The 20,405-nt window shown below is 33.9% G+C and overlaps 8 protein-coding genes and 2 non-coding genes across 10 annotated transcripts; 6 read left to right on the top strand and 4 right to left on the bottom strand.

Annotated features, from left to right (window-relative positions):
• Window positions 1–1,064: 1,064 nt before the first annotated feature.
• On the bottom strand, window positions 1,065–3,803 carry NAEGRDRAFT_36645 (uncharacterized protein). Its single transcript, XM_002677037.1, has 2 exons — window positions 2,885–3,803; window positions 1,065–2,641 (listed from the first exon to the last, which is right to left on the bottom strand). Exons 1-2 carry the CDS (start codon window positions 3,272–3,274, stop codon window positions 2,060–2,062), a joined length of 972 nt encoding a protein of 323 aa, XP_002677083.1. The 5' UTR covers window positions 3,275–3,803; the 3' UTR covers window positions 1,065–2,059.
• A 1,855-nt stretch (window positions 3,804–5,658) lies between these two features.
• NAEGRDRAFT_67563 (uncharacterized protein) lies at window positions 5,659–6,891 on the bottom strand (the record flags this gene model as incomplete). The annotated part of the gene is made up of 1 exon (XM_002677036.1): window positions 5,659–6,891. The coding sequence occupies one exon, from the start codon at window positions 6,889–6,891 to the stop codon at window positions 5,659–5,661; it is 1,233 nt and encodes a 410-aa protein (XP_002677082.1).
• A 1,172-nt stretch (window positions 6,892–8,063) lies between these two features.
• Window positions 8,064–8,134, bottom strand: NAEGRDRAFT_t315. Its single transcript has one exon. It is a non-coding gene; the product is annotated as a tRNA-Asp (tRNA).
• Window positions 8,135–8,184: 50 nt separating this feature from the next.
• On the bottom strand, window positions 8,185–9,165 carry NAEGRDRAFT_67562 (uncharacterized protein; the record flags this gene model as incomplete). The annotated part of the gene is made up of 1 exon (XM_002677035.1): window positions 8,185–9,165. One exon carries the CDS (start codon window positions 9,163–9,165, stop codon window positions 8,185–8,187), a length of 981 nt encoding a protein of 326 aa, XP_002677081.1.
• Window positions 9,166–9,541: 376 nt separating this feature from the next.
• On the top strand, window positions 9,542–10,239 carry NAEGRDRAFT_79731 (uncharacterized protein). Its single transcript, XM_002677127.1, has one exon. It carries the CDS (start codon window positions 9,549–9,551, stop codon window positions 10,173–10,175), a length of 627 nt encoding a protein of 208 aa, XP_002677173.1. The 5' UTR covers window positions 9,542–9,548; the 3' UTR covers window positions 10,176–10,239.
• Window positions 10,240–10,364: 125 nt separating this feature from the next.
• Window positions 10,365–11,381, top strand: NAEGRDRAFT_67560 (rab family member; the record flags this gene model as incomplete). Its single annotated transcript, XM_002677126.1, has 1 exon — window positions 10,365–11,381. The coding sequence occupies one exon, from the start codon at window positions 10,365–10,367 to the stop codon at window positions 11,379–11,381; it is 1,017 nt and encodes a 338-aa protein (XP_002677172.1).
• A 1,012-nt stretch (window positions 11,382–12,393) lies between these two features.
• Window positions 12,394–15,295, top strand: NAEGRDRAFT_67559 (uncharacterized protein; the record flags this gene model as incomplete). Its single annotated transcript, XM_002677125.1, has 2 exons — window positions 12,394–12,765; window positions 12,809–15,295. The coding sequence occupies 2 exons, from the start codon at window positions 12,394–12,396 to the stop codon at window positions 15,293–15,295; spliced, it is 2,859 nt and encodes a 952-aa protein (XP_002677171.1).
• A 369-nt stretch (window positions 15,296–15,664) lies between these two features.
• On the top strand, window positions 15,665–17,146 carry NAEGRDRAFT_67558 (uncharacterized protein; the record flags this gene model as incomplete). Its single annotated transcript, XM_002677124.1, has 1 exon — window positions 15,665–17,146. The coding sequence occupies one exon, from the start codon at window positions 15,665–15,667 to the stop codon at window positions 17,144–17,146; it is 1,482 nt and encodes a 493-aa protein (XP_002677170.1).
• Window positions 17,147–17,194: 48 nt separating this feature from the next.
• On the top strand, window positions 17,195–17,268 carry NAEGRDRAFT_t320. The gene has a single exon. It is a non-coding gene; the product is annotated as a tRNA-Thr (tRNA).
• A 777-nt stretch (window positions 17,269–18,045) lies between these two features.
• NAEGRDRAFT_33688 (uncharacterized protein) lies at window positions 18,046–19,674 on the top strand (the record flags this gene model as incomplete). Its single annotated transcript, XM_002677123.1, has 1 exon — window positions 18,046–19,674. The coding sequence occupies one exon, from the start codon at window positions 18,046–18,048 to the stop codon at window positions 19,672–19,674; it is 1,629 nt and encodes a 542-aa protein (XP_002677169.1).
• Window positions 19,675–20,405: the final 731 nt, after the last annotated feature.

The raw sequence follows: 20,405 nt of genomic DNA, 5'->3' as shown, positions 1-20,405 counted from the left end.
TAGTTTCAGTTTGAGGTTCTTTTTTAATGGAGATTCAGCAATTGCCACTGTTGATTCTAAAAGTATGAAGTTTGTTTCAATGAATGGAAGATTTGACTTCTCTGGATTCATTGATATACTGTTCAAAACAACTTCATCTCCAGTATTTGCAAAAAGAGAATCATTGAAATGGATGGATTCCACTTTGAATGATACAATGATCAATAATCAAACTCTTAATGATACATCCAAACCTGATACATTAACAAATGGAACTATAGATCAATTAGCAATTAATGGCACTGTAAATCAATTAGCAACTAGTTCATCAAATACTACAACAAATTCAACATCAACAGTAGTAAGCGGAAATCCGTTCTTTACGGTCTATTATTCAGATCTCAAAGAAGGAAACCCATCCAGTGCTCAACATATTTATCAAGCATACTATTTATCTTCTGAACTAGTAGACGGGTTCGATCTAACATTGCAATTTTCTTCACCTAACTTTTTTCCCTATAGTGTTTATGGATCTCTACTCTTTACTTCAGGAAAAACATTTGAACAAGCATTGCTAAACAGGACAACTTTAACATGGAGAGAAAACAAAAAGATAAATTTATTTGAAACCATCTCTGGAAATGTTCCAAAAAGAGGAGGAGAGTGGCAAGCATTGATTATTTGGCTTAAAGAGGATAAACAAATTGACTATTACACAACAGACGATTCTGGTTCCTATTCGCCTCGTTCTTCTTCGATTGCAACCGATAGAAAGTTTGGAGTTGGTCTAATTGAGAGCCCAGTATTGACTGGAGGCTTTCTAACTGGAGTTGTTGGTGCCTTAATTCTGATTTATCTTGCTTTTTCCCATATAGTAATATGGAAAGAAGGGTTTAGTTATGATGAAAGTCTCCTTACATCAAAGGGCAATAATTTGAAAATGATGGTGATGCCTGTTGGCTTCTTCTTAATTGGAGGTATGTTGATTTATGTATCACTAATTATTTACAATACGTAGCTGTCTATACCTCAAAGCTTTTTGGTAAAATAACCAGTGATTACCACAAGAAAATGAGGTATGTGATCTAGTGTATTTATCAACTATTTACTTTTGCTGGCAATTATAGATATGCTATTGTATTCAATTGTATATTAACATTTTTGATAGGTCTTTTGAGTTTTGTATCATTTGTTGCCGTCTATGGAGATATTTTGAGAGAAATTACTGAGAGTCTCTACATGACCTCTAATATGGTCGGTCCAGATGGTATAAAATTTAAGCCATCGAAACTATCTAGCTCAACATCATTCCGTATTTGTTGCTTGAATAACATGACCTCAGAGCAGATTAATCCATTGGGTATGAAATGTTCCTTGTCTGATGATTTCAAAGTAACAACTCAAAATTTCTACAATGACATTAGAATTAATGGTGAAAGATTGAATAGAAATATTCCTTGGGAAAATGTTGATGGAGGACATAGGGGTGTGATTGAATATCTTAAAACTTGTCCAAACATGGAAATTGTATTGGCACCAGATATGTTGGATCACGTTATTGGACTAGGTGTATCTGGTATTGTGATAGGTGTATTCTTCATTTCCCTTTCGATTGGATATTTTATGTGTTTGGTTTATGAAACTCTTCAAAGCAGAGAGGGTGGGAAACTACTATTCTTACATCATTATCTGCCCTCTAGTTTGAACCTTAAGAGGAACAAAGTTGGCACAACTAAAAATACTAATAATAATAGTAATATTATTCCTTGTGAACCAATTATACCAGTGACAGTACCAGCTACGGCAGCTGTGGTCGAAACCAATCATGATAGTAGCTCCTCCTCAAGTTCCTCCTCCTCCTCCTCGGGAACCTCAATAGATGAAGTCAATAATGCAATTGAAGAGTTACACAAATCCAGTGAGGTGCTTAAAGAAGGTATAGTTTCCCCTAGAAGCGAGAAAAATCAATCATTACCAATACAGCCAACCACTACATCTTCTTCAATTGAACAACCAGAAGCAGTAATTTATGATAGACCTTATCCTACTTCAATGTAACCATCCATGTTGAATTACCATGTTAAACCTTATTTGATTGATTTCCCTTAGAGGATTTTCCTGCTTTGATATGTTTTTTGATAAATGTATAGAAAGTGTATTGAGATAATATGACTGTATCAAGAGTAATATTACCCAAACTGCTACATAACCACGGAATTTTGTACATTAAGAATGAGCTATCCACTGAAAACAAGAATATCGAGAGCGAATAGAGTATATTTCCTGATACAGAACAAAGGAATAAAATTGGATTCATTCCTTCGGTACTCCCTCTTTTAAAATTTTTGAATGTTTGTGCAATCCTCGAACCAAGGTAGGAAACAGTTGCAATACATCCAATAACATATCCAATGATTGATTTGGCAGAAGTTGGAGGAAATTCAACACTATTGTGATCCTTCTCTTCTTGAATGGTAAGCAATTTCCTGCCAACTCTTTGATTTGTGAACTCGGCACCAATTAGATTTGGATTCAATTGAGCTGTGTTGATAATTTGAAAAATACAGAAAAATGCAATCAAAACCAATAGAATTGAAATATTGAGAGGAGAATTGAGTTTTGCAGCATTAGTATCTTCATGAATTGTTTCTTCATGATGGTGCTCATCATCTGAATGATCTGAATGTACCATTTCAACATGCATATCATGAACATCCTCCTTATTCTCTCCAAAAACAGATATTACCTTTGAGGTAATTCTCTTCATTGTTGATTCATTATTACTGGTTTGCTCTATTTTATCCAAAACCATTTTATGATGGTGATCCTCTTCAAAATCTTTCATTTCCACTTGTTTCTTCTTATCTTTCCTTCCTCTGTACCAATCCCTCAATTTATATCCAACATATTGTCCAATAAGAATGATATCCACCAAAACAAAGTAAACAGCCAACAATATCTGTGTGAATAATTGTCCTGTCAGAACTGCACCCAACAAATTACTGCCATCCCCTACCATCCACTGAGCCAATGTCCAAGGCGACAATCCATCAGCATGATGCTTTATAAAATTCTGAACAATCTGTGGAATACCTCCAAATAAATAGAGGACTATACTTCCCAATCCAACGTAGAATGAACTCTGTTCCAATGGTGAATGAACACACTCTCCCATTATGCTATACATCCATTCAATATAGGGATAACCATCTGGGTCAACCAGTAAACAGTTTCCGATATATAATGATGATTGATTTCCGAGGGAAGAGTTTGATGATAGTATTGTTGTATACATATTGTTTTTGCAATATAAATATTATAAACACAATTTTCGCATGCAATTCTAGTTGTTTTTTGTGTGTTGGTTTTTTCTCCAATTTTGGCCCGGAGGTAGTTTTGAAATTACACTCTCCAAATATGGACCTATTTAAAAATGTTATTGTAAACTTATCCAGCAAATAATACCAATAGTGATTCTTTTCGTTAGCCAAACATTTTCATTATCCCAATCATTAAAGGTGAGCAATAACATAAATTAGTAGTCCATAATTTTATAAACTTCAAACTCTTCAACTAGAAAATCATATCCTGCATAGTATCTCTTTTCCGATGATGAATTACCAGGCAATTGACATTCTGGTAATATGCAATTGTCAGTAGAAGCGTGTGAACTAGAGAGGTTTTGTTTGTCAGCATTGTTACACAACCAAAAGCAATAACCAAATGCAAATAAATAAGTGGAGGAATATCTATACAATGCATGTGCAGAATAAAGTGGGTTTAATCTGAAAATATGCAATCGATCAGATTCAAATCTAAATGTAAATGCATGTTCATCCTTTACATTACTTCCTGCATCATCTTCCAATTTCAAGGTTTGGGTTGTGTACCCTCCAAATAAATCTCCTGCCTTTGATTTTACAATAATTACAATCTTTCCTTGATCATCACATTGTTTATGAAAAGTCACATCTGAAAATCCATCCCTACTCGCTCTAAATATTAATTTTGGAGATTGTTGAGTCCTTAACTCTCCTCTGAATAATTGAAGATATTGTGCAAAATTGATCAGTGTACTATTAAATCTAGCTGATGTTCTATAAAAATTGGTTAATATACGTGATCCGATATAGTGATCAAGTGTTACAATAGTGGACTCGCCTATCGGTTCTTCATATTCATGGATGTTGGTGTGATGTGGTTCCATTTTTTTATGATGAAAGTTCTATAAATAACAAGTTCCTTTTCAACAAGTGATGATTTCACAATTTGAAACAAACAAATCTAGAAATCCAATTATTCAATATCTTCTTCGTTGTCATTGTCTGAATTGATGATTTCCTCATCCTGATCTTCATCAGAAGATTCTAATCCTTGACTAGTTCTTCGCCCTGTTGAGCCAATTGTTTGAGAAATTAACTTTCCATTTTCATATTCTTTGGTTTCAAATGGTGTTCCATTAGCAAAGAATGATTTGTGGGTGCCATGTAATTTTCCATCTTGATAATTTACTTCCAATTTCAAATAACCTCTTCCAACCTCGAAATATTTGGAAACACCATGTAATTTTCCATTCTTGTGATTGGTAATTTCTGTAATCTTTCCATCTTTATCATAGACAATCTTCTCGCCATGATACTTTCCATTCTCGTACGAACATTCTACATCTTTCAACACTAATTTTTGATTTTGTAAATCGCGAACTATCTTGTATTCGTCCAATTTACCACACAACTTGTCATTCTTATAGGAACATGTCCTCTCCACAACATGAGGAGAGTTGAAATACTTGATAAAATCTCCATGCTTTTTTCCATTCTCAAAATGTCCAATTTGCATAATTTCTCCAGTTTTGAAATAATCAATAACTTCTCCATGTTTCTTTCCATCCTTCCATCCAACAATTGATTTAATTTTTGTAAAATCAAATTTTGAAATGATTGTATCATCTATTTGTTTGGTACAAGCAGGATCCAATACATGTTCATCAATTAAATCCTCTGAAAGAGAATCATTCTTTTCTATATGAATAATCAACATTTTCCCTTGCTTGTATCCCAAATGCATTCTCACAATAGATAATTGAGTCTTTTTCTTTGAAATATTCAATACATCATGTTCTAATTTCAAACGAGCCACATGATTCGATACAAAATAATCTCCCTTCTGAAAATTAAACCAACTATTGCATACCAATCGAATCCGATTCAAATCTCTTCCATTCATGAACGGGAATACATTTTCCAGAAATACATCTTGCAGATAAAAAGGAATTAATTCCGAATCAAATTCATCATTCTGAATTCTCTTCTTACTCATCTGCTCCGAAACGTGTTGATTAATTAATTCATCATCAAAGGCAATTTGTAATTTTCTCTTTTTTCCATCATTATTATCACCAGAATTCTGATTAATTGAAAAATTATTATCCAAAGTATTGTTGAGCATTTTTTTTATCAAATTCAAAAAAAATTAATCTTGAATTACCAAATTTTTCGTTTTTTGAAAGTTTACAATTTTTCCAATCAATTTAAAATAATATTACAATACATATCAGTTTTGTTGATCTACATGCTTTTTTCAAAACGCAATACAATAACAAATTTATGGGTAAATTAATAATTGAATTTCCAAATATGTATTTAATAATTTAATGATTCAAATTCAAATGAAATTGATTTACTTTCTACACTTGGAAGAAACCTTTCTCAACTTGTTCAACAAAGCCTTTGAGACCTTAACCTTCTTGGCAGCCTTCTTGACCTTCTTGACACACTTGGCAGAAATTCTCAATTTTCTCAAGACCTTTCTAACCTTCTTTGGGATGTGTTTCTTTGGGTTGAATCTCTTACCGAGCTTCTTCTTCAATTTCAACAACTTGTTAACAACCTTGTTCAACTTTTTAGCAGCAGCCTTCTTCAAGACGACCTTCTTGGCAGCAGATCTTCTCTTAGCAATCTTCTTGGCAGCCTTCTTGACCTTTCTTCTACAAGTCTTCTTGACCTTCTTGACAACCTTTCTGGCCTTCTTAACAGCCTTCTTGGCAACCTTTCTAGCCTTCTTGACTTGCTTCTTAGCCTTCTTCAATTGCTTTCTGAGCTTCAAAGTAGCCTTCTTAACAGCTCTCTTGACAACTCTCTTAACAGCTCTCTTAATGGACTTCTTTGAGACACGTCTACATTTTCTAGCTGGTCTTCTTCTCAATCTTCTAGCCTTTCTAGCCTTCTTGGCAGCCTTCTTAGCAACCTTTCTAGCCTTCTTCAATTGTTTCTTCAACTTTCTCAAAGCCTTCTTAACTGCCTTCTTGACTCTTCTCTTGGCAGCACGTCTGGTCTTTCTTGAGGAAGATCTCTTACACTTTCTGACCTTTCTGACCTTTCTTCCGAACTTTCTACCCTTTCTGACAGCTCTCTTCAAAGCTCTTCTCTTCTTCAAGGATTTCTTAGCCTTCTTCAAAGCTTTTCTGGCCTTTCTTCTAGCAGCACGTCTAGCAGATCTTCTGGCCTTTCTAGCCTTCTTAGCAGCCTTCTTGGCAGCTCTTCTAGCAGCACGTCTAGCCTTCTTGATCTTCTTAACAACCTTCTTCAATGCTCTTCTACATTGTCTTCTCTTCTTCAAAGATTTAGCCTTCTTGGCACATCTTCTCAATTTTCTGAGCTTTCTTTGTTGTTTCTTTGCTTTACGAGCATTCTTTCTGGCCTTCTTTAACAATCTCTTAACTTGTCTTCTCTTATTCTTTGGAACTCTTTTCAAGAGTTTTCTAGATGACTTGACACATCCTTTAGTTTTATTTCCTAAAGTGTTGCACAATGTGGTGGCAGCGAGAGTTTCAGCACTGGCAGATGGACCAGCAGAAACGAAAGCAACCATGCAGAAAAGCATGGCTAATGCGAACAAGAGGGTCTTATTCATCTTGTTATAAATTGTGAATTTTTTTATGTGGATGATTTGATTGGCAGTTGGCTCGAGTGACATTTTAAATATTGCTCAGCAGAGAGAACACATTACTAGTTGTGAAATGATGGGGGATTGGTGACACGAGCATGTCGAATCACTGATGCGAAGAAGAAAGTCATTTGAATTAGCGGTTTGGGTGACATTTTGGATGTTGAAAGAATAACTCTTTACTATTTCGATGTAGTGGAGCAGTCAATTGACAATACAGGTTCATCAATTGGGAGTATCAGATTCCATACAACGAGAAGGATAATGTTGATTAGTTTTAACAATATGTTTCGAATAAGTTTTGTATGAAGTATATAGAAGATGTGAAATAGTTTTGAGACAAGTGTATTGATAGCATCAAAAGTCGGTAATGAGTGTGTCTCTATTCAATTCGTCCAGTCTCTTTTTGAAGATCCAATCAAATGTTGAAGAGCAAAAATTAGGAACAATTTAGGCAGGGATTTTTTGATATGCTTGGTTTTTGTAAAGAAGGAAAACTTAGTGACTCAATCAAGATTCGTGCTCTATTCCAAATATTGTTACATGACAACAAACTGTAATAAACACTTGAAGAAAGTGCATTAAAGTATAGGCTAAAGATTTATCTCTAAGTTTATCAAGATTTTGTTGAGGAAAATGTAAAATTTCTGTAGATATCGTTGCATCTACAGAGTGATTGCATTCCAGTTTGCAAGATCTCATAGAGATGAGTGACACCAAAACCAAGAATGAGTTGTCCTCTCACTTACCACAAATACTAACTGAGATTTTGGCGGGAAAGAACAAGTAATAACTCGAGCGTATGGCGTTTTTTTGCTATTTTTACAAAATATTGAAGTATGCTTGATTGGTTGTATTAAAATTGAGCGAGATAAAGGATGAATGGTAGAATTGATATTTCGGTGAAAGTGAAGGTGGAGAATAGTTTGTGGAGAGATGAATTGATTTTGGGTTGAGAATGTTTGGAAAATTAAAGTACAGGGGATGTGAAAAAAATGATGGTTCTTCTGAGGCTTCCAAAAAAGGAATTACAAAATATTTTTGAAAAATAAAAATGAAATCAAATGAAGATACAAAACCATACCACAAGAAAGTGCAAAAAATTATTGAGAAATGATTAAAATATAAAACTATTACTTCTCGAGTGCCGGGAATTGAACCCGGGTCGCCAGAGTGACAGTCTGGAATGCTACCACTATACCACACCTGATTTCACACTTTATATCTTAAAAATACATTCCTGAGCTATAACAGCAGTTATTAAGGTTTACTCAATATCTTTTCCACAAACTCCAATTCTTTCCCAAAACACTCCTCATTGCCTTTGAAAAATTCTCTCATCTTTCCAAATCTCTCCTGCTCATCAAATCCAATTGACTCTTTCAACTTTCTAATCTCTATCGGACATATATCAATAAAAGTCCCATCCACCTCCTCTAAGCTATTGTATCCATTCATTAGACAATCATAATAAATGCAATGCTTGAACTTGAACAAATGGCCAATCTCATGGGCAGCCAATTTGCAACTTCTCTTCAAAATCAATTCTTCCTTCTCCTTTTCTGAAAGAATCGGATAAAACTTGTTCATAAAGTTTGGATCAAATCTCGAATGAGAAATAACTCCAACTTGATGGGTCATATTTGCAATTCCAAAGACATAATTCCAATCTTCCTTTGGATACAAATCAAAACTTGTTAATGCCAACATGCAATAACAGTCTTTAGGTTTCACTTGTTTTAGAAAATTGATAATATCACTTGTTAGAAACTGTTTCTTCCCAAACGAAGTTATTCTATTCGTAAATTTGAATTGATTTCTATAATCAGAAAGTTGCTTCTCGGATGGTTGCATGGCTTTCACAGTAACTCCCCAATAAAAAGCTCTCAGAAACTCAATCACCTTTTTCAAACATGGATGATTTCCAATTCTGTCTTTGAATTGAATTTCCTGAGCTGTTGTGTCAACCTGTCCATCCATCAATACATTATCCAACAGGTAAATATAAACCACTCGTCTTTCCTCCTGTTTACAATATAAATCATCATCCTGATGTTTATCCATGAAATTTCTAAAAGTTTGCCCACTTTCCTTGTGTTGATTCAACCAATTTCCCCACAATTGTTCTGTCAATTGATCAAAATATTGTGATTGATAACATTTACATGTTTTTTCATGATCGGAGAGGGAAGTAAATTCGAGAGCTTGTTGGCATTCATCGAGAGTTGGTGGTTGAAACATTTTTTTAAATATTTTGCAGCCATATGATTTTCAATTTCAGAATTGTTATAGTTGACTGTCAATTCAACATTATTTCATTTTCCATTCACTCAAACTTTTCCTCATTGAGGCAGTCAGTGAATACAGTAGAGGCAGTAGTGAAGAATTACAAAGAGTTTTTGGTCCATTCACTGAAGTCGTCAAGGCAACAACTATTTCTTTACAAAGAGTGAATGACTGTGATAGGATCTGAACATTTTTGTTAAAATCATTGAAAGCACCTTAATATTATACATTCACTGACATTTTTTAAAAGCCAGCAATTCTTCTCTGACTTTTCTGGATGACTTTGTGATAGTCGATATTTAAAGGCCAAATTAGTTCAAACTCAAAAAAAAGCAAAGATGGTCTTTAGGAGAGTTCTTAATTTTACTGCCAAGGAAGCTAAACAACCTTTCACTTTGATGATTTTCACTCAACCTGAAACTAAACCATACATACTTTATAATGATCTGTTCCCAGTGGCCTGGAAAGTAATTACTTTCAATGATAGTTCTTCTCATGCCTCGGTCGTGTTTGAAATGAATTTGAAAGCTTTTGTTTCGCATAAAACTCAAGGAAATGTGGTCCGAGCTGCAACTTCAAAGGATGTTTCTGAAGGTCAATCGGTGTCTGTTGTGATGGCTGGAAATCTTGATGCTCCAATTTTCAAAGAATCAAGTGGAGTAGCCGTTCCAGGAGCAACTGTTCACATTGAGAACAATACTGGATCCTTCCAAAGTCTTGGTTTGATGATTAGTGGCACTCCAGCTGTTTTATTTCCCAATGTTGGTCCTGAAAACAATGTCGAAATCAAAATGTCTCCAAAGATTTATTTGGCTGTCAATCAAACTCATTTTGAAGCTGGTGGTATTATCAGATCTCATCCAAACACTGTATCCTGTATTGATTTGAGTACATTTCACAAAGACAGTGTTGATGTTGCTGTTGGTCAGGATGAAAATGGTTTTTGGACAATCACTACCAATTAGAAAACTGAGAAATCTAAGTTTTCAAGTTTGTTCATTATTTTCAGTAAATTAAATTCCTTCTTTCAATAAGGTATGCAGACTCTTGTTAATTATTCTTTGATTTTTCCAATATCATTTTATTAATTTTGTAATTATTGAAAATTATTTTACAATCAATAACACGTCATCTTGAAAATTATTAAAAAAAAAATGGGACAATCACTAACACTCGCTCCGTCACCATCAGAAATAATTGATCATTATCCGAAAAATTTATTTCTTGCAAAATACGAAACTAATGTTGATAATGATATTGATAAACGGAAAGTTTACAATTTCAACAACATTTCCACATTAGAAAAACAATTACCTGATGAATTACTCAGTTTAATATTATCATATTTGGATAATATTGAATATACAAAGTTAAAACAAGTTAGCAGGAATTTTAGAAATTATTGGATTCGATTAAATTGGAAAGAGAGGGATAGTTCAGAATATGGATCTTTTATTTGGTTTAAACCAATTCCCAAAAATTCACCAAGTGAATATTTTACTCATTTTCACTCAACCTTTCTTCCATTTCTCAATAGAAATATTAAATACACTACCGAAAGTGGGAAACTTTTGAAATTCCTCATCATGGGACCTAAATCATGTGGAAAATCATGTTTTGTTGATAGATTGATAATTCCAAACTCTAAATTTAAAACGAAAATAGAACCAACAATAAGTTCAGAAGTGGAATTTGTAAGATTTTCAGCTTTAAATGAAACATTTTCAATTCAATTGTGGGATTGTTCAGGAGAGTGGATTTATCAAGGAATAATATCATCTCAAATACCATCAAGTAATGTTATTGTATATTGTTTCGATTTGAGCTCGAAAGAATCATTCGAAAGTTTACGAATGAAATATCTTCCATTTTTTCTTTCAAAATTAAATGAAAATTCAATTATGGATTGGTTGAGTAAGAAAAACATTACTTTTTTAATTATTGGATTAAAGAAGGAATTGAAAAGACAAGTGAGTACCGAAATGATTGAGGAATTGATGAGAGAATTGACTCCTAATGACGAAATTTATTCTAAAGGTATTCCCTTACTGCAATGCAGAGTAAATTATTTTGAATTGGGTTCTGCTGAGGATTCATATTCTCAGGTAATACTACCTCTACAATATGCACTACTACGACATTCAATTCTTGGTCAAGTGTTGCACAACTAAATTTAATTCCGTAAGAAAAACAAAATTTTGTGTATGAAGGGCGGAATTGGTTAAATATTTTCTAAAAAAAAATGGTCAAAAGAAAGAGTGCTTCTGTATCCGACAATGATCACGCAGAAAAGCCTTCTAAATTGAAGAAGGCAGACGTTTCTGCTGATAATAGCTGTTTTTTGACAACAATCAAAGAGGAACATTGCTACACAGATGATCAATCCCACAAAAGAACCTCCTTTGAGTAAAATACAACAAGAACAACATCAACAAAATGATTCTTCCTCTGATGAAGGTGAAGCGAGGAGGAAGTACTTAACGATGAAGACAATGAATCTGATGATACTTCTTATTCTCCATCATCAGAAGCTTCAGAATCATCATTTCCACCATTGCAAGCAGAAGTCTTTCATCCTTATTCTTCACTTAATTTCACAAAACTCAGCTTGCAACGATTAATTACAAAACTTACATCTTTGCAACAAGAAACAGAAAAAGTGGAGCAAAGTATTCGTGAACGATCCAAATTGATCAACAAAATGACTCTCACAGAGGAAGAATTGAAAAAAGAAAGAAAAGATTACTTGGCGAATTTGTACGAACTCTTGACCAATAGAGAGAAGAATTTTTCAATTGAATTGAATTTAAGGTTGTTTAGAAAAGCTAAAAGAGTGAATACTGGTGATGAACGAATGCCAATTTCTCCAGAAAGATGAAGATATTGATGATGGTAAATTATGTGAAGTATTGTCAGGAGCAGTTGAAAATTTGCAAAAACTGAGAGAGCACAATGATGACCTCAAAATTTACAAAGCTCCCATGAACAGATTTGATATTGACCAAAAGGATTTCTCTGATCTTACAAATGAAGAGTTGGCTCTCATTGGCAGACACATATTGAGTTGTAAAATGATGGTGTCGAATTGTCTTCAACGCTTCCTTCCAACTGAATCAAATTCCAATCAATAAATGTAATAAGTCTAATAATCACTTCTTCAATTTTATTTTTATTTTTAAAAAAATGTCATCAAATTATCAAAGCGAGAGTGTTAGTGTTGGTTCGACCACTTCGTCTCGCTTCATGAATGATATTTGCTCCGATCCATTTATTCCCTATCGAAAATTTACAGCGGAACAACAACGAGGCAAAGTTCCTTCACAAAGATCTCAAATTGCTCTTGTGGCTTGTCCTCCGAGACATTCACTCTTCTGTATGGGTGGTGTTGTTGAAGAACATGTTGTGAGTGGAGATCTTGAAGTATTTGAATTAGATTTGAGAACAGGTGTTTGGCAACAACACTCTGTTAATAATTCAGCAATTCGTCAGGCATGGGGAATGAAATGTGTTTATAGAAGAGCTGATCATGCAATCTATTTCTTTGGTGGTAATGTGGTGAGTTTATTTTTCATTTTGCATTTCTGAATGATTCATTTAGAGCAATATGGGATATCAATTTCTAGATATTGGCGTTTTTAAATTGGATTTGAATACATTCAAGTGGAAAACACATCTTGGTGACACAGGATTAACTAACTGGAGGCAAGCAACTGGAAATCTAACTGGTTACCCTTATCCACACGAGAGGAAAGTCCATTATCAAAGTGTTTTTGAGACAGTTGTTCCTATTGGTGATTGTAAAAGATATGCTCATGCTATGGAATTGAAATCAGATCAATCGGGATTTGTAGTGTTTGGGGGTGAGGGATCACTTTTTGAATTCGATGATTTTATTGAATTTGATTTTAGAGATTTGCTTTGGAAGGATGTCGAGGTGTTGGCAGGTAAGAAACCAAGTTCCAGGCATGTACTTTGTTCTGCAATGGTCTTGAATAAGTTCTTTATTTTTGGTGGAAGAACAAGTAATGACCATTACTATGCGAGTAGCTCTTCACTTAACTTGTTGGAATATTTTGACTTTAATTGTAAGACTTGGTTCAGTGTTGATTGTAACTACTCTTTCCCAGATGCTAGATTTGCAGCTGGATTATCATCATTTCAATCTTATGGAAAACCAAAGTTTATTTCAAAGACTATGAAGTTCAATCATAACTTTGAATCACAATATGAATACCTAATTCTTCATGGTGGAAGAAACGACATAAATAGATTTAAAGATACTCAAATATATAACATTGAGGAAGAAATTTGGAAAAATTGTAAACTAGTTGATGATTCACTTTCAATGCTTGATATTCAGAGAGAAGAAGAGAATGAAAAATCTTCTTTGAAGAGAATTACTCTAGGCAAGGAGAGAAAATTAAAAAAGAAAATACTGACCGACGATGAAATAATTTACAGAGGAGGAAATATTGGATTATGTATTGGTTATAATGATATTAACTTTAAATCTAACTGCTTATTCTATGATTATGGAGATAGTATGACCACATTTTCCAGACCAATGATTTCTTCTTATCCTACAACATTATCTAAGAAATTTCTTAGCTTTGGAGGTAAAACTGGCAAAACTGGTTATTCTGATTATGATTCTTCCCTTCTTACTTTTGATTTGACTCACTTTGATTATCAAAACGACCCTTCTCTACTTATTGATCCAACTAAAAGTGCTTCTACTGATGCTGTGTTTGAGGAATTGTCCATGAAGTTACTTAAAGAAAACAATTATTCAGATTATACCCTAGTATCAACTGATGGTGACAGATTCCTATGCCACAAATTCATGCTATCCCATATTCAATATTTTAGAGAATTGTTTGAGAAAAAGCTTGACACTACACACTTTACTACATTGACATTGAAGTGTTTACTAAGGTATTGCTATGGTATTGAGTTAACCCCAAATGATGTCAGTCTTCCATATCATGAAAAAGACACGCCAATTTTTAAAGACTTTATAGAGATATATTCAGCTGTCTGTTCTATTGGCATTCAAGAAATGATTGATTATTTAAGAAAGTTATTATATATATCAATTGATATCAGGAAGGGTATTTCTCTTTTCAAGATTATTTGGGACAAGCTTAAACTTTCAAATGATGCTATCTTGAAAGATTTGGCAATTTTAACTGCTAATTATTTATCCTTTAATGTACTCCCAACAATCAACGAAACACGAGAGAAACATATTGATATCTTCCTCAGTCAAAAAGGGTTCTCAGAAGAAGAAATTTCCTTTTTCAAGCTCTGTTGCACTTCTCAGATCGATAGCTATGAAACTAAGAGAGTAAGATTGGCAAGAGAATACATGTACACTAATTTCTCCATGCTTATGGATAGCTCTCTTCAATATTCACAAATCAACACTAACGCTACTTTATCTTTGACATTTGAAGACAAAACTTGGAAAATTACAGTACCAAAGGCACTCCTTTGTATTCGTTATGAATATTTTAACAACTTGTTCAACAATATGGTTGTGGATGAAAGTAATGTGATTGATATTTCAGATGTCTCAATGATATTTTATTTGCAAGACCAAGCCCATCCATTAATTTCTGTAGCAGCCTTAGTATACTTTGCATACACTAACGATGTGGATTTTGAAAATGTAATCTTATGTAAATCTGCTTTTCCAACTTGCGACACTACTGACATTAATCCTTCCTTTGAGATTAATCAAGAAACCATTACTCAGTACATTATTGATATTTATTCAATGGCCGATTTTATAGCAGACATTTCTTTGAAAGAGAGTTTGTTACAATATGTCAGAAGACTTGTATCGAGTGGAGCATTCAGCTGTGATGAGTTAGAAGGTGCAGCAAAAGAGTTACAAAAAGTGGATTTTGAAGTCTTGGCAGAGATTGCCGAAATTTTCTCAGATTGTGTTTTGGAGCAAAGAGCTATTGAAATGAAGGTAAAGAAATTGGAGGAAGAAGCTGCTTTCAAACACAGTATTAATCACGATGAGGATGATGAGGAAGGTGATTATGAAGATGATGACTATGAAGATGATGAATAAATTGTAATATTTTTCACAACCTTCATCCCATCCTTATCTTTCGCTCTGACCTTGGTATGATTTGAAGATCGAAAAATTGGTGTTATGGATGGCTACGGCCATATCACGATGAATGCACCTCATCCCGTCCGATTTGAGAAGTTAAGCATCGTCGAGCCACATCAGTACTGAGGTTGGAGACAACTTGGGAACCTGTGGTGCTGTAGTCTTTTTAACTTCGCTTATTACCAATAAAATAGTTGTAAAATCAATAATAGCAACTTTAAAAAAATGACTGTTTGTCTTCTACTAGTCGATTTCACACAAACGACTCATAAAAACGAAACCCTTAATCGGTTACTTTTAAACAAGTTTTCACAGCAGAGAAAAATGTTTATCAAGTGGAATAATCGGAGGGATGAAGTTCTTACACAGGCTTTTTGTACAGATTATCGAGAAATGAGTGAATTTCACATTCCGATAGAGTTTCATAACGATAGAATGATATTAAGGAAGCAATTAACTAGCTTATCAAGCGATGGAGATAGTTCTACCAATAGATCTCTATTACAGGCTATTCAGTTATATTCCTCAACAGATTGTTTATTGGATAATGATGAATTTATGCTTAATAGTGTTTCATTTGATGGAAAAGCACTTGCATATGGTTCCAAGAGAATTCGCGAGAATTATATGATTTGCAAGGCTGCATTAGAGAATAATTTGACAGATTACGATGTTGCTTTGAATAAGGATGCTCTGAAACTCTTTCACAGAGGTCGTTTAGAATTTCAAGACTTTAATGGAAAGAATGAAGATGAAAGTGTGGAAATTATCAAACAAGCCATTGATATGAGGAAGGAAATTCAGTTTAATTGGCTTCCCGATAGTGTACTGTATAGTAAGAAGTGTGCTCTGTTACTGGTTTCAAATTTTGATTGTTTGCATTATTTTCCAAAACAATTTAAAGACGATATTGAGATTGTCCGTGCTTCCATGATCAAATTACCAAGTTTAATCCATGTTTCTGAAAGAATAAGAAACAACAAACAAATGGTGATGGAGCTACTCGATTTAATTCAACCATGTCATCCAGATGGGATTAACTTCTTGAAATATGTTTCAGAAGAATTCAAAAATGATAGAGAATTAGTGAGCAAAGCAATCAATAGATGTGCCTTAGAAGTGTGCCATGCCTCCAAGGAATTTCAGTCCAATCATGATATGAATATTGAAGCACTTGAAGCTGCTAGTAAGTATTACAAGCAAGATTCCTGGCCTTGCTTTGTGTTTTACAATAGGCTTGCAACAATTCAGAGTTTAGTTCTTAACAATAAGAAATTATTGATGAAAGCTTTGGAGAGCTCTTGTATAATATATGAATTTGCTTGTACGGATTTAAGAAATGATCCTGATATGATTGAAATGGCGTCTAGACATGCGAATAAGAGTTTTATAGAGTTTATTCCAAGTCAGAATCCAATTAGAAAAGATAGAGATTTTATTAAGAAAATGCTCAAACAGAATGGAACCAGTATTCAGTATTTTAATTATTCGGTGAGATCTGATCCAGAACTTTGTATAATAGCTGTCAAACAAAATGGTCTAGCTCTAAGATATGTTAATTCACCAACTTTAGAAATGAGAATTGAAGCGGTCAAGCAAAATGGATATGCTCAAAATAACCATTACTTTCAAGAATTGTATCAAATCAGAATGGAACATGAATATGGTGGGCAATTGTATCTTCCAAAACATTTAATAGCTTGTGCTGAGTTTCCTGTACAATATTTATCTGTTATGAGAGAAAAATCAACGAGAGGTTATATTCCAATGAAAGAATGGGAAAATACTTTTCTTAATAAAAATTAAATAGTATTTGCCAGGAATATCAGAGGTTAATTTTCAACTTGAATGTAAGCCTTCCTAGCTCAGTTGGCAGTAGCGCTGTCCTAGTAAGACAGAGGTCTTGGGTTCGATTCCCAAGGGAGGCAATTATTTTGGATTGATTAAGGAATGATACTTGAAGGAAGTTGGCTTTTTTATTATCCTTCAAAACACTTCTTGTTAAAATTGTGGCATACTTGATGACATTTTTCGCTACTGTGTCGCTTCAATTCCAATCCATTCCTCCGAAATTGAGATTAATTCCAGATACATTCTTAAAAACAACACAATCAAATAAATAAAATAAAAAAATGATGAAACGACAAGGAAATACCCTCTCACTTTCAAATGCAGTGTTGAGTGGATTAGGGAAGAGAAAATTATCATGTTTAATGAAGAATAATTCAAAGATGACAAAATTATTCATGAATACAAAGTTTGATTTGTTCCGAACGAGAGAGTTTCATAACTCTGAGCAAATCCTTTTGAATAATCATCAACCAAGAGAAGAGAATAAATTGAATGATGGACAAATTTCAAAAAACAATGAAAAGTCCGAACAAAATTCAAGAAGGAAATCAAAATTTATGAGATTTAATAATTTACTGTTTAATTTATTTGTTATTTATTACTTGATTTTGGTTTATGAAAAGTATTTAGAAAAACCAATGAAACCACACATGATGAAATTTAGAAATTTTCTTTGGCATTATTCACAACATGATGTGAAAGGAGAGCATCATTCAAATTTGGATTTTCTTGACAAGGTGGAACATGAAATTATGCATCTAGTTGCAAATTTCATTCAATTATTGGAGGGAACTTATAGATTTTCACGAGTGGGATTTGTGGGAATTAGTTGTTTGTACGATTATCTCAACAATATGGGAAGTGATGAGTGGGATAAGGAATTAATCGAAAGTGAAAAGAGATTGAAAGATTCACTCGAAGGAAAGTATCAAGAGTTTGATGAGACAAAAACTCTCATCTATCAGACCCACAAGAGAAGTGCCACCAAATTTTTGAACTTGTTTATTGATCTGGGAGGAATTTTCATCAAGGTTGGTCAGTACATGTCCTCAATGACCAATTTCTTACCAGATGCATGGACAGAGACACTCCAAGTCTTGCAAGATAAGGTTCCTTATCAGGCAGATTTATCAGAAATCAGGCTCATGTTTGAGGAAGAATTTCACAAACATCCAGAATTGAAGGATAGGAAATTGGAAGATATTTTCGAGTCATTTGACGAATTGCCAATTGCTGCAGCAAGTTTGGCACAAGTACACAAGGCAAAGCTCAGAAAAGGGGCTATTGAATCACTGAAAGGAACTGAATTGGACGGATCGACAGTTGCTGTGAAAATTCAATATCCATCCATTCGTTATTTCTATAAGGGAGATATGATTGCCAAGCAAGCTGCCATGGAGATTATTCACTTCTTCTTTCCTCATTATAACATTTCATGGATGGGCAAAATGTTGGACGATACTCTGAATCAAGAGTTGGATTTTCACATTGAACATGAAAATTCAAACAAGATTAGAAAATTATTTGAGAAGGAGGAAGAAGGAATCACCCAAAGTCTCTACATTCCTAAAATTGTTTCACCACTCTCTTCAAAAAGAGTTCTCACAATGGAATTTATCGATGGATGGAAAATTAGTGACATTGAATCTATTACCAAACATATGGATCATAAGAGAATGGTCGAATCTGCCAAGACAACTATGAGTATATTTGCCAAGATGATCTTTGTGTTTGGTTTCGTCCACACTGATCCACATCCTGGGAATATTCTAGTGAGGGCTCATCCCAAAAATCCAAATCATTCACAGGTTGTCCTACTCGATCATGGTTTGTATCAGACATTGGATCCAGATTTCAGAGTGAAATTTGCAAGATTTTGGAGAGCTTTGGTAATGCATGACAAGCCAGTTGTTGACCAATATTGTAAAGATTTGGGTATTGATGATTCTCAATTGTATGCCTCTCTGATTTTAATGAGAGGTTATGATGAGAAGAGTGGTATTGGATTGTCATCTCATGGAACAAAGGCAGAATTTGAAACCTTCTTTAAGGGAATTATCAAGCACAGAATGGACAAGTTCCAACAAATGGTCAGAAATATGCCAACAGAAATGTTGTTAATTATGAGAACCAATAATTTATTGAGATATGTTAATCAATCGATGGGAGTTCCTGTTAATAGATATGTCATTAATGCAAGAATTGCATCAAGAGGAATGTATCATTCTAAATCTCTTCCAGACACTCTTAGTGCTTGTCAAGAAGGCAAACCTTTGAGTGAAAATTTGTCAATGTGGAATTACATGAAATTGAAATATCAACAACATTCTCAATATTTACATTTCGAAACCATTCTCTTTATTTATGAATACAAGCAATGGTTATGGAATGTATGGTATAGATTAATGATCCATTATGGATTTATGGAACCAATTAGAATTCAAGTAGATAAGAATGATATGGATGTCGTGTTAGCAGCTTAAGATTGGAATTCAGAATAAATACCAACCTTGGACTGGGTCTTTTCTCCACAAAAATCTTCAATATTTGCACAATAATAAAAGTTGGCATCACCCATATCAATGTCTACTTGGTTTGAACCACTGAATTGGAAAAGGAAAACCTTTCCACTAGTATGAAGGTAATTTCCATCATCTTGGAAAGCCATAGGATAGCCCAGTATTGAGGAAAAACCACCAACAGGCAGTAAAACTTCTTCATCCTCAGGTAATTCATGCTCTTCAATAGAACTCTTCTTTAAAGGTTGAACAATTTCTTCAAAACTTAAGGAAACTGATTTTAAAGACTTGGTATCGTTGTACACTTTCTCTGGCATGTCATGTCTTTTTAGTTCAGATTCCGGTCCATTCCAATAAAATGAAAAGTAATCTCCATTAACTCCCCAATCCATAAAGAAGAACATCCAACCAGTTACTGGTAATACACCCTTAGGTGCATGACAATTTTTCAAGTCTTTCAAGTTAATTTGACCAACAAAAATCATGTGTGTTGTTGAATCATTCTTCATAGTTGGCCACACACAATCATTTGGTAAATCAGGTCTACCTCCAAATTTAGAAGATCCAATAGGAAGGGAATCTGTTGTGTCATTGGATTGTTCAATTGCTTTAATGCAAAGAGTTGCCTCTTCTTTCAATAATAGGGTCAAGTTGGTTTTTTCATTGCTCTCCTCGTCTTGATTATCCTCCACTTC

The sequence above is a fragment of the Naegleria gruberi genome, assembly GCF_000004985.1.
Source record: "Naegleria gruberi genomic scaffold NAEGRscaffold_24, whole genome shotgun sequence".
NCBI classification, from domain to species: domain Eukaryota; phylum Heterolobosea; class Eutetramitea; order Acrasida; family Naegleriidae; genus Naegleria; species Naegleria gruberi.
This window is presented reverse-complemented; position numbering and strand designations above follow the sequence as displayed.

Coding starts and splice junctions, on each gene's coding strand:
- NAEGRDRAFT_36645 (XM_002677037.1), bottom strand. CDS start 3,274: ATGTATACAACAATACTATCATCAAACTCTTCCCTCGGAAATCAATCA. Junction 2,642..2,884: donor TCATTCTTATTGGACAATAT/GTTGGATATAAA, acceptor TCAGATGATGAG/CACCATCATGAAGAAACAAT.
- NAEGRDRAFT_79731 (XM_002677127.1), top strand. CDS start 9,549: ATGGTCTTTAGGAGAGTTCTTAATTTTACTGCCAAGGAAGCTAAACAA.